Here is a 15,663-nt window from a genome sequence, read left to right as displayed (position 1 = left end):
AATATTGAACCAATCAAGAAGGGTATTAATAAGGTGCTTTGCAAATGCATGTTTGACCATAAATAGTTTAAAGCCTAGTCATAATTGGCAATTGAAATGAGCATTTCAAGTTATCAGAAATGCTGTTAGATGACCAGTAGTGTCCAGGGGTTAACCTCTCATTTTTATGTTCAACATTTCTTGAACTGATGCATGACTGGTGACTTTAAATTTAAAGTTCTTCTTACGCAGCCAGCACCCTCCATTCCCTGTGTAACAAGTAAGATTGCAAAAGCATTCAAAATTTCTCAAAAGGGAATCTGTTTAGAAGATTTTTTAAACTTCAACACCTCTTAAATTTGATCGATTACCGGGAGCGCACTCATAGTACCAACTGTGTCCTCAGCCAGATGTTCATTTATTGCTTGACACCCTTGACACCCAGCAATCTGTTTGCTTTCAAATAATTTGCTTCAAAAAGTTTTCAAATGTTGCCAGTATTTCAACTCCAATCGGAGGTCAAACACATTTTCAAAAGGTTCAAAATTCAACAGTTTTCAATTTTTGTTGTTCTTTTACATTTGTTTGTTTTTGCTGGCCATGTGACCCACTTTCACCACCACACAGGAATCTGGTTCTGTCACTATGGACCACAATGGCCTCATCCCAGTGGCATAGTTCAATAACCGCAATTAACCAATCATAGTGCAAAATTCGACCTCAAGTTTCTGAGTATGAGTTTTTGTACCCAAAGTTTTAAAGGTCATGCAGTGAATGTACAAATGTATTGGGGTTAAAGAACTGTGCCCTGATGGGTGAGCATCTTGTGGATCTATTCATTATCTAGACCAACAGAAGCACGCATCAATCGTCCCTACAATTTACATGACTATTTCCTTGAAACACTAACATCGATTGACATTTAAATTACAACGCTTTCCTTTCAAATTACAAAAATAAAGCACGGAAATTCCTGTCCGATTCTTTCAGCTCTCAAAATAAAACATGGTTGACATATGTAATGGTGGACATCATTTACATCATTTCCTAGTAGATATTATCATTCTACCTGTACAATAAATATTCTGGATTTTTTTACGAGGAACAGTGTTTACTCTCTCTAGAAAATGTGTGCGCCAGATGAGACATTTTCTTCCCAAATTGGCCCAATAATTCCTCAAATTAACTAATTGTAATACAGCATTGCAAATTTGTGTGCGCCAAAAATAATTTTCACTGGGCAATTTGAGACATATGGCCTCTGAGTAAACACTGAGGAGGAACTGTGAAAGGATTTCAATGTTTATTCCAATTCAAGTATTTATTATTACTATTTTATCATGGAAGAAATGTTTGAATGTTGGAACAAGCAACATAGCAATCTTGACCCTGGTGTGACCTAGTTCTTTTTACATGATAAATAGGGCAAACATGTCAGCTACTGTTAAATTTCCCTGGTAGAAACTGAAACATAATCATCTTAGATTATAAAAACTAGCTGAGACACTGACAGACAGACACCCCAACAGAGACAGACATACAGACAGGTGGAAATATGGACAGCAAATCAAACAAGAGCAGAAACAAATGACAGAAGCATAAACAGATTGAAACTGCACAAATGGCACAAAGATATAGACAGATGAAGACAAGCAGCCAAGAAGCTATTCAGCTAGCTTGTCAAACAGACAAGACATTAAGTCATAAGACACACAGAAAAATGATAGAAACAAGTCAAGGACAGACAACAATCTAATCTGCTAGCTTGCCAGACAGACAAAACATAGGACAGACAGAAAATGACAATGACAGACAAGCTATTCAGTTAGCTAGTTAGACAAACAAGACAGGACAGACAAGACATTCAGCTAGCTTGTCTTTTAAACAGACCGGATATAGGACACAGACAAGACAACAAGCTACATAGCTTGTCAGGGAGACAGGACAGGATAGGCAAAACATGACAAAGATACGGAAAAAAAGACAGACAGACAAGATACTAACCTTAAGGTGCTCCACATCTTTGGTAGCTTCAGCCAGTTGCAATTGTAAATCGGCTATTTTGGCAAGGGATATGTCTTCTGTATGCCTTAATCTTTCACTTGTCTGAAAAAAGAAAAATACACAAAATTGGGATCAAAATTGGGAATGATGCAAGGAACATATTATGAATTCATTGTTTTTTATTTTAGCTTCACCATTCTGGAGCATGCATCAGTTAATCTGAAAAATATCATCTTTTGGAAGTGATCATATTGATCATGGTTCAATTCAATGCAACAATTAACTGATTAACCGATTGATAGCTCAATCAATCACATTTTTGGTAACAATACTTCAAAACAGGGTTTGCAGATTTTTGCCGATCTTTTCCACTTGCCGGCAAAAACAAAAAAAGTGACAAATGTCTCACTTCTTTTTTAAATGATTTAATAACAAAAATAATTTCCGGAGGGTATTAAGGCTATATTTTGTATAAGTAACAGAATAAGAAATTAGTGCACTTAACTTGAAATTTTTCATTTTAAGGACTTGATGAGACAAAAAAAGTATGTTGAATGATTCATCAAAAGTTGTGTGTTACTGTTTATGAGATTTCTGTATTTTTTTTCATGTACTTTTTTTTTTATATTTGACTGACTACACATGAGTCTCTTATAGTTTTGTCCAGTTTTTGCCATTTTTGCTGGGTTAAACCAGGCAAAAACTGGCAGAAACAGATTTTTGGTTTATTATTATTGGTTACAAACATTTACAATCCAATGAAGACAGCGAACATTTATTGAAACAAGGAGTATTGTTCGCCTGTTCATTATACCACATTTTTTGTCGTTAGTAATTGCTTCTAATAATTGCCTTTTTTATTTGATTGACATTTCCTATCTAAGATTTTCTATAAATGTTATTTCACTCAAAATGCAGAGTCATCCTATTTGAAAGAAAGTAGGTTTAAATACTTTATTTGTGCTAGGTCATCCTAACTTAATTTAAATATCTCTGAACGCTATCAGTATTAGTAGAGTACAAGATTGACTGAATGATCAGACTGATTGATTGATTGTCTGATTGATTGATTGACTGATCATTTCACTAACTGATATATTTAGTCAAAGCACGAAATGTGAGATAGTGGTTATTATGCCTGAACACATGTAAGACAACATGTTCCTTCATTCACCTTTTCGGTAAATCCCATAAGCCTTTGCGAGTACACCTGAGATGTTGTCATTTGATATCACGCAGACTTGCAATGCGCAGTAACGATGTTCGATAAATGATGTGCGCATTGGCGCAGATCAGCGTGACGTCAAATGACGACATCTCAGGTGTACTCGCGAAGGCTTATGGGATTTACAGAAAAGGTCAATTCCAAACGGTGGGTACAGAGTCCTGATTTTCACTAGCATTTTAGTGGTTCACATTAATTGACATTTTGATATATCAAAAAAAAAAATTCCCTTACAAGGGAACCTAAAAGAATTATGGGACAGGAAACCGTATCGTATCTGGGTCAATTTCTTAGGGTCACCATGGTACCTTCCGTTATAATGTGACACCAGAAGCTTCCTTCCAATTTTGCCACTCTTTCTGATGTAGCACTCTTGCGCTTGGATTTGAACCAGTAACTTACCAATCTCTGTGTGTCCTGCCAGGGACCGCGTATGAAGGGACTGGAAATGGATTATTGATAGCTATTGTCAAGCTTTTGTTATCAGATTATCTTTTACGACCTCGATTACATGCGAGTTGATCCAAGGGTGCGATGTTTGATTTCTTATTATTTACTGGTCCTGCTTACCTGATAAAAGCTTTCTTCCAACTGTGCAACTCTTTCTAATGCAGCACTCTTGCGCTTGGATTTGAACCAGTAACCTATCAATCTCTGTGTGTCCTTACCTGATAAAGGCTCTCTTCTAACTGTGCAACTCTTTCTAATGCAGCACTCTTGCACTTGGATTTGAACCAGTAACTTATCAATCTCTGTGTGTCCTTACCTGATAAAGGCTCTCTTCTAACTGTGCAACTCTTTCTAATGCAGCACTCTTGGTATCGGAATCTTCCATCAACTGGCCCACATCAAACACATTGTCCAGGTATGCTTGGATTTGAACCTGCAACCTGTCACTCTCTGTGTGTTTTAATTTCTGGTAAGGAGAAAAAACAAAACAAAGGTAAATGTTGGTAAATGATATGCAAGGCTAAACCATCATGGTCAATGCTTGGTCCCATCATGGCCGAATGAGGCAGATTGGATTGTATCTGTTGAGCACTTAAACTAATTACCTACTTTACCCAATCATAAAAAAGAAGGTTACGCAAGCTTTTATTCCTTATGTTCTTATAACCATCAGAACAAATTTCCTTTGCATGTTATGATTGTGTTTATTTTGGTCCCATGCATTTTTTCCTAATCCCATTTTAAATGTATATAAAGAAAGCTATATGCTGGTCTATTTAAGACCCGGTCCACACGAGTGTGTTTTTTCCCGTCGATTACGTATTATGAAATTAGTATTGTGTGTCCGCTCAATATCGTTGGCATACTACAATCGTGTCATCATATGCGAACGATGAAAATTTCCATCGGTTTGTAGCATGATCGTGTCGTAATTGCTGATGTACGCATTTTGTCATTTTATTTACGTTTACTCAATGGACTTCGTAATTGCCATAGCGTGTGTATAAACCAGGAGTGATTATAACACAATGACGAGGTGCTGACTGTGTGGACACGCTCATCATTCATTTATCATAATCGTGTCATATTCAGATAATTACGACACGATGACATCGTGGAACATTCAACTACGCTTGTTACTCCGCGAGTAATCATGCTATATACACGAGCGTACAACGCTACTCTATGCGTCCATATTAGCGAGGTTATCTGCGTACAACAGCTTCCTACGCACAGCCACGCAAAGAGTATGTTCCACGATGTACACAAATTTAATAATTTTTCTATAGTGTGGACTGGGTCTAACATTCCTGTAATTAGTTTACATTACAAAGCAGTTTGACTTCTGCTTTAGCCAAGTTTGGAACCTCCCTTCCTGATTTGAAATATCACTGGCTAAATTTCACCGTATGATATGTATAGGCCCCAATTAAACCACCTGCTTACTGTGTCACACACACTAACATAAAGTACTTAGGCTATTCTGACAAGGTTACAAGGCCAGGAATTAGATCAGGAAATCAGGATGACTTGGGATGGATTATGCGATTAATAAATGTAACCTGACCTATCAGCGGGCTATTCCATTTGAAATCCTTACACCCCCTATGGAAGACATGACCTTAATCTCCTACACAGGAGTGTGCATTTCAAATGGGGTTACAATTATGGGCGACTCTATTTGAACACTACACCCCCTGTGTGGGAGATTAAGGTAATGTCTTCCATAGAGGGTGTGGATGTCAACTAGAATAGCCCAATATATCTAGCAGACAACATTTTTAAACTGCTGGTCAAGTCTTTTTATGAGTTCTGCAACAAAATGGGAAATTGGACGAATTTTTGAAAATATTCCAGGACATGTGTACAAAACATTCCAGAAAGCCCAGAAAATTAAGGTATTTTTAAATGAATTGATCTGAATAATGTTAACAATTTGAATATTAATTTGTCTGTTTGAGATCATTTTAAGGATTCTCTGTGTAATTAATTAACCAAAAATAATTGGGTTAAAACTGAGCATCTTTATATAAATCTGACATCACAGTTGAATTTGTCAAAGTTTTTCCATCCTAAATATGTATACCATATTTGCTTCATTAACCGCCCATGCCCCTATCAGCGCCCACCCAGTCACTTTACAACAAGCAACTGTGATATTAGTAACTGCCCATGCAAATCTGGATCATGATCTGATTAAGGGGGTACTACACCCATGTGGTAAATTTGTGACTATTTTTGCATTTTTCTCAAAAAATAATTACACACTGGTAACAAAAGTTATGTATATTATTGGGGCAAGGAATCCAATTATTACACTGAAATTTCAGTGACTCAAGACAAGCGGTTCAGTATATATGATAGGAAACGAGGTACATCCTAGCGGTACCTTATTTCTGATCATAAATAACAAACCTCTTGTCTTGGGTCACTGAAACCTCTTGTCTTAGTAATTGGATTCCTTGCCCGTATAATATACATAACTTTTGTTACCAGTGTGTAATTATTTTTGAGAAAAATGCAAAAATAGTCACAAATTTACCACATGGGTGTAGTACCCCCTTAATCAGATCATGATCCAATTTGTAGTAGCTTACACAAACAAAATTACATGATATGCAAATGCATGTCATTTACAAAAATAGACAACAAAAGTTAAACCGCTACTCACTTCTAAGTACTTGTCAAGGCCTAATTGTGTTAACTCGTATTGTAGATGGGCTCGGAAGTTCATGTCATCCACGGAATGGACCACAATGTTGATAAACTGCATACATGCAACCTGTAGGATGACACAAAATAAGCCAAGTAGAGGCATTAGCTGTTAATCACATTGTTAAGTTAGTAATTGACTTTGATTACAACCTTAGAATCATTCAGTGATGTGGTTAGTTGGCTGTTCTAATCCACAGTCCTATGCTGGGCTGGCAAACCAGTGGCGTAGCCAGGGGGGAGGCAATGGGGGCAGCTTCACCCTGTAAGATTTTTTAGGTCTTTGTTTTGCACTTTTTAGCCCACTTTTGTCAATGTTTGACCCCCCTTACACGCTTGTTTGATGATGTGTTGGTGTGATAGCTGTTGGTATTATTCAGGTCTAGAATTGAACATTATATAATGTTTTGTTAGAAAAATTAATAAATGATCACATCAAACAATCGTGCTTAAAATTTGTCTTGCCCCTCTTTGCCCACCCTCTGAAAAAGTGCTGGCTACACCACTGTGTCAGACAGCCCTACATCAACATGTTGCGGCAACAGACACTGCGTTTTTGGTTCTCCACAGCGACTTTCAGTTCTCTGCCTTGATATTCTGCTCAAGTGGTTATCTTTGTTCTGGACTTTGTTCTCCTTCACAACATTTCCTGCAGCAGAAACTTTTTTACCTCCTCAACATTTTTCGGCAGCAAAAATATTTTAGGCGCTGTGGAAGACACTGACGGCTGCATTTGTAGCAATGGAAAATCGCACACAAGCCATCCGACTATAATCTGGCATTTTGAATGAAGTGTCAGACTCCCATACCCAGGTGGTCGAGTGTCACCCATGCTTGATGAGGAAGATCAATCAAAATCTAAAACTCCTTTCAGTTGAGTCACTTATGTACCTCGGTAAAAGAGCTCCTGTTGTAAGCCATTCTTGAAGCCACCTCTAAATTGTCCAGGAATCTGTAGTTTCAGTTTGTTGGACAGATGTGACTATAATCTGGCTTTTAACATGTCTGACTCCCATACCCAGGTGGTCGAGTCTCCCCCATTCTTGATGAGGGAGATCAATCAAAATCTGAACACCTTTTAGTTGGGTCACTTATACATGTACCTGTGTAATGGATCCGTTGCGGTAAGCCATTCTTGAAGCTTGAGGCCACCTCTTAATTGTCCAGGAATCCGTAGTCTCAGTTTGTTGGACAGATGATATAAGATCCAATCAGAAGGAGCAATGGGTTTGTCTGGACTTTATTGGAGGCTGTCTATGATCTTCACTGATGATATGATGGAGATTATGGTCCGGAACTTACCTTACCTGAAGCTGAGTGAAGTTTCAATCAACTTCCTAGACAATCAAATTTCACATAATTACGCATGAAAATGTCTAGTCACTTGTCACCAGAGACGATAAATAACCCTTCCCAGAATCCTTTGCAACATGATGCATCACCTCATTTCATCAAATGACACTCCCATTACTTTGTACAGCTTACTTTGGTTTTCATTTTGAGAATATACTGGGTAAACATGGATCGATAGTCATGAAATAAACATGTTTTACAAGATCTGGATGTGCTCTGTTCATTGAGGTACATTTCGTCACTTTCGACTCATGTTGCACTGGATAGCAATTCAGTACAGAAAATTGAAATGGGAGAAATGCATTGTGGGAAGCATAAGATATCTTCTGTGCCTTGTCACACTCAGAGAAATGTATCAAATTTATTGCATGATATCATGTTTGATGTGTCAGCAAGCTTTAAATACACTATAGTGTCACTATGTAACGCTTACCACCTTTATCAGCGATCTGATGCAAAATATGATATTTACAAAGGCTGCCTTGTGGGATTTTTGCTATCAAAATTGTAATTATTTTATGTAAGAAGACACCTTTTGTAATCCCTTATTAGGGAAGGGAACTATTATACGTTCAAGCTACTGCAACACCTTGTGATGTCACACTGGACGTATTTCATTGACTGTCAGAGGAGGTTTGTGTGTGTAAATGCAATGGAGCAAATAAACTTGTAATCAATACAGCAATGACTTGCTGAGAATTGAACAGGGCACCTGTCTCATCAAACCACTCTAATACTTTTATGAAAGTGACAGAGATGTCATTGAAGTTGAAACAGATAATAAAAAGGTTGAAACCCTATTAAAAAGTTTATTTGTTTAAAAAAAAACATTTTACTTTCATTAATTTAGTCCAACAAACCAATAAAGGGCATTATGAACATTTATCTTTTAATATTCGAACCCTCACTTTAAACCCAAGCCCAAACTTGAACTTAATTCTACCATTGGCCCTATCCCTAACATTATCCCCAACCCTATTCCTTAATCCTAACCCTAATCCTAAATTGCCCTAAACCGTTAATTTAACCTAATAACTAATAATCCTTCAGACCAATCAAAAACTACATTAACAAAAGAACCACAAGGCAACAACAAGGCATTAACCACATTTTGCATGTATCTCTTCGCTTGGCTACAAGTCTTACATTAAAAAAATCACACTTAACGCAAGTCCCACATGAATCATATGTAAACAATGATTACTACAATGTTGTAAGATCTGACATAACAGACATTTGGGTTCAGAACACTGGCTACAATAATTTCTATTTATAAGGAACATTTTTTACACGAAAGGTCATAAAACAGTTGTGCACTCTGAATAATGAAGTCATTATAAAAATTATCGAAAAGTTAAATGCTGTACTATTAACCTACTCTGACAGAGCAATACTGGGGAAATTCCTGTGCTTTTTTCTTGCACATTTTCCACCTATGTCTCCAATTATAGCAACACTGTTCCTAAAGAGCTCTCTGAAATATGTAAATCTATGTAGTAAACTTTAACTTAGCGTAATATTGAAAACAAGTGAAACTCTTTTAAAAATGAGAAATATGAGAAAGCAGATCCTAGAAAATCTTCAGATGTGGCAAAAATTAAATTGGGATGACTCATAAAATGTAATAAATTAATGTCACCAAAATGTCTGCATTTGTCATTTTGTTTTTGTTTAGTGCACCCAAAGGCTATTTTGTAGTCAGAAAGCTTAAACCTCCTCTAGCAATTAAACTAACACTTCTAACTATAGTCTGTCTCGTTTCAAGTTTCAAATCGTATGTGCTAACCTAATCCTACGGGGAGTATAGACATGCGTAGAAGCACAATTTGTCCATAAGATGGTGGCGCAACCATGTAAAACACATTGATTCAAATCTGCCACTGCAAAATCCAACATGCATTACTCTCAACTTGAGACAAAATGTACCATAGCAGACGATCTGTCATTTGCTCAATTGGCTCGTTAGTTCACAGAAAATCAAAATTATTTCTGTGCCTTGCAACAATATGGTATGATTTCAGTTTCAAATACCCGTATTTTTCTTTCAGTTTTACGTTGATAAAACATTTCCTATTTCAACCACAAAAGATCACTAGGATCCACAACATGCTCATCTATCAGGGCACAGTTCTGTAACCCCAATACATTTGTAAATTCATTGAATGACCTTTGAAAATTTGAGTACAAAACTCATACTCTGCAACTTGAGGTCAAATTTTGCACCATGATTGTTTAATTGAGGTTATTGAACTATGCCACTGGAATGAGGCCATTGTGATCCAATGTTTGCAATTGCATTACAGTTCTCTCACATAACTCCTGCTATTTACCTACTGCAGGGATCGTACCATCTAATGACAAAAGCCTTTTATGATTTTAGTACCACTATGCAACTTATGAAACTCTCATTTAGTATTTTGTTTCATTTGGGATATAAAATTGACTTTTGTTATCTACTTCTAATATATGAAAATACATCTTCCTGTATTTTAAAATAATTAAAAAGACTAGTTTGCGTCTGACATCACTGTCAATCAACCTCCCTACAACCACTGATTGGTTAGTAGTGCGTAAAAGGAAGGTTGATTCATCTGGTGCCAATCGGAGAAAAGGAATCACAGAAAATGGCAAAAAAATGATTCTACTTTTACAAGTTTCCAACTACCAAGACCCAACTTTCAGATGGTTTGTATAATTGAAGGTGCAAAATTAACCATAAGGCATACTGTTTTACCACTGCATCCAGAAACTCAATCATCATGACCCTCGTAAACAAACCATGCCCGAGTTGGATTGACAGATGACGTCAGACGCAAACTAGTCTTTTAAATTCTGTCTTTGATTATTTCCAGTCTTTTTGTCTAAGATTATAGTGACCATAGCAAAAGTGGCTTCCACTGCAAACACATTTGACAGAGTTCTATAGTCAGTATAATACAAAAGAAGCCAATATGATTGTAAGTGTGGTAAAAAGTGCCATAAACTCACCATGAAATCTATACTTGTACAGGGATGTAAATTTCCTGAAAATCCATCTGGTCCTTGGACAGGTGGCCGAGTGCTTGTGTGTGGTATTGAACATTTAGGGGGATTGTCTGGGGAATAGGCTGCAGGATATCATCCCCATTGCCATTTCGAAAAAAGTGATACAAACTTACCATAAAATCTATACTGGTCTCTTCATATCTCTGGAAGTAGTCAAAGAGTCTCTCAAACCTGAATTGTTCCCCACATACCTGAAAGAAACACAGGACACCATTGAAATAATTGATGTAATCGTGTAGGGTGCTATTATGAACAGAACAGAGATGAGGGGGCAATACTGTACAGCCTTATATTTTAGCTGGCCAAAATTTTTGCCATTTGAAGAAATAAAAACACACTTTTTTGGTATACAAGGCCTAGAGGAAAAATAAATATTAGGAGCATAAAAATACCATGCATCCATGTCACTATACCATTTTTCTGATGTGGAAGTGACGTCAATGTGTTGAAGCAGCTGTTTCGCTCGCGCATCTATGCAGCGTCTTTAAACGTGTGCGTGTGTACACCAGTGCTTTCAGCGAATGCTAGCGATTTGAGGCTGCGTCCAATGAAATGCGCACTGACGTCACTGCCTCATCAGGGTGAAAAATGTCATAATGAAATGCATGCAAATTTTATGGATATGAACATGTCATTATTGTCATGCACTACAAGATTCCTATTATTGGGCTGCTTGCACAGGTACACTGTCGCCAAGTACTCTGCACTCCAACTGCAGTACCAGGGGAGTACCAGTGTATTACCAGTACAGAACCTGGTGGGTCCTGTGCAGTAGCAGCATACCAACATGGTACTGCGTAGGTACTCTGTGTGAGTCCGGTACCTTGCCAATGGTGTACCTGTGCAGGCGATCAAATAGGAATCTTGTAGTGTACTTTACAGTATCACTCAAATGACTTGTTTGGGGATATTTTAAAAGTCACCTGGCAGAGAACCAGGTGTGGCAAAGATATTGGAGCAACCTGTTAAATGTCATTGGCATCAAGGTGAAGGTGTGATGCTGGAGTATTGTTCCCAGGCCAACATGCCCATCTCTTTTTTCAGATTTGTAAATTGTGTCCCAAAAGGGTACTGTTTTGGCTGAAAAATTGCCACTTTAATCGAAGTACCGTAAAGGTTCACCTAATGGCACCATGGGCTCCCTTGACATAAGTGGAATTTTACGCACAACCTAAAAGTGCTCTCCCGTAAAATTTCCACCAGCAAATAAGGGCACAGAACTTTAATTCTAGTTGGGATTTCAGAGGAGGGAGCTCTTTATTTGCACATGAAATTTACCCCAAGGAAAGGGAGCCCAAATGCGCCATTAGGTGAATCTTTATGGTATGTTCGATATATATAATCACTCCATGATAATAATGTATAGCATTGAAATAATTGTACTTACATTTTTGAAATTGTCGAATGCTCTGAGTATGATTTCATGACCACCTTTAACAAGGCACACTGCTGCTAATAATTCCAATACAAGGGCTTTGGTTCTGAAGAGACAAACATAGTTGAGATATATAACACTATCAAATTTAACATTATCAACTCCATGACTTGTTAATACAATAAATGAGGAAGACGGAATTAACAAAATGAAACACACACACCCCTGCCCCTCCTCGCACAGACAGGCAAACAAAGACCTCAATGAGGACCTAATTTTATCCTATCGAGCTAAGCACACACATTTTTGATCATCATAGCATACCGTGGACCTAATCTGTACTATCCAACTGCGACATTATTCCTTGACCTCTCAAGTGTGGACCTGCGGCATACATATTTTAAAGTTATTTTCCATCTTCCATCCATGCTTATTCTGTATGCTTTCTGTGTGTGTCCTCATTTGGATGGCCATACAAATATGCAACCCCCAACACAAACCTTTAAATGGTATCCCCTCCTACTATGAGTTCGACTGTGCAAATGTGGACAAAACATAGACATTCCACTATCGAACTGTGGACATTTTGTGTAATGCTGTGGTAAATCAGCCATATTGGTTAGTCGTTCTTGTAGAGCAAAACAGTGTACCCCTAGTGTGTATCGGCTAAAGCCCTAAACACATAAGCGTTAAAAAGGTTTGCACATCCAGTGCTTAGTGCGCATTTTGGCACAACATGTTACACGCAGAACACAAAACAACCACCACACACTTTGAATCAAAATTTGCTGAGCAAGGCAAAATATTACGTAGGTACATTATGTTGCCCTTCATGAGTGACACACAAACATGGTACAGTCGGTACTCTTTGATCTTTTGTCGGTGCTCTCACTGACACACACACATTGTTGTACTTACCTAGAACTTTTGTGATTAAGGCTTAGTGCTATTGCATTAATGCACTCATTGTGGTTTATTACAAGATTGAAGCCATACTGGAAATGAAATCAAAGAAACACAGCAAAATTAATACAAAAATTCACTCAGACATGTACATATATAGTACTTTTCACTTCTGTTAATGTTTACCATAGCAGGTCCCTTTCATTTGTGCACATCATGAGGGCATATCACAGTAGGCTTACGTAGAAGTAACCATACTCAATCAATTCCATTCATGGCGAGTGTGGACAATGGGGTCTGCTACGATATAATGTTAAAGAAGCGAAAAGCGCAAGTTTAAAATCAGTACCATCCTTCGATTTTTGTTTCAATCAGGACCTCATTTGCCATCACTGATATCTCAAATTAAAGAAAACATCCTACTAGTACTGGTACCTTGATTTATTGTGCACACTAAACAATTAAATTCCACTTCATACTTATTGTGCTTATAGAAGAGTTATTATAACTTTAATTTACATCAACTTCTGGTACATACACACAATTGATTGACTTTATTTTTTGTCTGTTAACCATCAGGGCACTTAACAAGTTATTTTGGGTGGATGCTTATTTTTTATACTATTAACGTAATTGCATACATAAAACATGGCTCAAAATATGAATTTTATGTGCACATAGTTCTGTGTGAAACACATATGCAGTTGGATCCTGCACATAATGATGGAGGATCATGTCTAGTAAAGTTGCTGGGTGGGCGCTTATAGGGGAATGGGCGGTAAATGGCACAAATACAGTAGTTATATACCACTCATTACACATTATGAAAGCAAAAGATTGAATATAACAAATATAGATTAATTATAATGCATACAGTAGATGAAGTATTATTAGGGTTATAAAATTATACACAGTATAAGTATAGACCACTTGACATCATTGTTTTCAACCAAGGCGAGGGACTGGTCTATCGTTATGCTTGAACGAATCACTACACTGTCCAATGGCTTTCTTGTACTATTGAAATGTGAAGGTCGATTTAAAATCCATGTGCCCTGAGCAAACTACGATGCGTATGCACACTGCAGGGCAAAGAACAATGGAAATTGCCATAATTCGCACCATACTGACGGACAATGACGTCACATGTCAAGTGGTCTATAGAGGCTTAAAAAAAATAAAAACACATTTGCTACACCCTGAATTAATTGGAGCACCCTGTATCAATCTGTTAATTTGTGCAAAGAGACTGAAAACTCTAAGCTAATAGAGACTAAAGAGAACGCCATATTTGTATGGATGAAAAATAGCTGGAAAATGTTCTATTCTTTCACACCCACACTCAGTCTGGGAAAGCTAGTGCAAACAAAATTATACGTGCATAGCTTTACACACAAAATACCCTCATTCTCTGCTGGCAAAGTTCATATCCCTGTTTAGTACCACTGACTATAAACTTTACTTCATGTATTTGGGGTTGAATTTAATACTGAAACTCAATCAGCTCAAACCATAGATTCATTCCAATATTAATAATGATTGGAGGCTTTTGTATCATTAAACTCCTACACAGCAATCCCATCTCCCAAATTCAAAATTAGCAGATTTGCATACAAGCAATAGACTTACAAACTGACTTGTGCAAACTGTGTATATTAACCTCATCTCCCATTTTCAAAGTACAACTATGAAGACAATATCAACTGATGTCTATTATGAACAATGCCATTTACCATGAGCGTATTTTGTCTGTAGCGCTAGTATTTAAAAGCCCACACTTGTTCACAGCACACACATGCCTCTTTCCCATGTTTAGGCTTTCCAGGTCAAAAGGTCAAATAGTTTGCAAGATATACAAATAATATGGAAAAAAGTTTAAACATTTTGATCAAATACTAAAATGAGTCACCATATTTAAACTGATAAAATAGATAAGTTGATAATGATTTGTACTTCTGTTATGAGTTTTTGACCAAAGTCTGTATGATTTGCTATGAAAGTATGCGACACTCTTAAATCAACAGAATACTGGCAAGGTTGCTAACATTTTAGCCCAAATTGTGGGTAAATCATGAAAAAAGTCGCCCAATTTTCTCTATAACTAATGGTTTCTATGGAACAGGATTCTACAGTAAATTACAGTTGACCAATGTTGAAAAGCAACAATTTTTATTTTAATAATCAATTTCAATTTGACAGGAAAAGGTTTTTAAAGTCTCCAAAATTTTTTTCAAAAGTCGCCCAATTGGGCTACCCAATCGCAGGCATGGTAATCCCAAATTATCAGTTTCATAAACTTTGAAATGACTTTAGATATTTATACAAGATTATTCAGGGTTGCTAGGTAACAGCACAACAGCTCAACTGACCACAAAAGCTGAACTTGCTATGATAGCCTTTGATGTTTTAATTAAACATGTGCCAAAAAAGCTGAGGGGGAATTTTGCAAATAATACTGCCACACCCCCTTTCACTTTCCTTGGTTTAATATCAAATATCACAACCATCTTTAATTTTTCTGACATGATCTTCTCTACTTTTTTTCTATCATAAATGCATGTGTGATTTCATTCAATGTCATTGCTCAGTTTCCGCAATCGGATTTTGCTTCAGTAAC

At 37.1% G+C, this 15,663-nt stretch overlaps 1 protein-coding gene across 1 annotated transcript in view; it reads right to left on the bottom strand.

Moving 5' to 3' along the window:
- The window catches only part of LOC140161664 (formin-like protein 2), a 109,827-nt gene that overhangs the window by 18,582 nt on the left and 75,582 nt on the right, over window positions 1-15,663 (bottom strand). The window contains exons 8-13 of the mRNA XM_072184965.1: window positions 13,062-13,138; window positions 12,156-12,249; window positions 10,882-10,959; window positions 6,330-6,440; window positions 3,975-4,124; window positions 1,984-2,085 (exon numbers count right to left, since the gene is read on the bottom strand). Coding sequence (XP_072041066.1) covers window positions 1,984-2,085; window positions 3,975-4,124; window positions 6,330-6,440; window positions 10,882-10,959; window positions 12,156-12,249; window positions 13,062-13,138 — 612 coding nt within the window. The remainder of the gene's footprint in view (window positions 1-1,983; window positions 2,086-3,974; window positions 4,125-6,329; window positions 6,441-10,881; window positions 10,960-12,155; window positions 12,250-13,061; window positions 13,139-15,663) is intronic.

Source organism: Amphiura filiformis, chromosome 10, assembly GCF_039555335.1.
Source record: "Amphiura filiformis chromosome 10, Afil_fr2py, whole genome shotgun sequence".
In the NCBI taxonomy this organism is placed as follows: Eukaryota; Metazoa; Echinodermata; class Ophiuroidea; order Amphilepidida; family Amphiuridae; genus Amphiura; species Amphiura filiformis.
The sequence above is the reverse complement of the archived record's forward strand: the minus strand, read 5'-3'. Positions and strand labels throughout refer to the sequence as shown.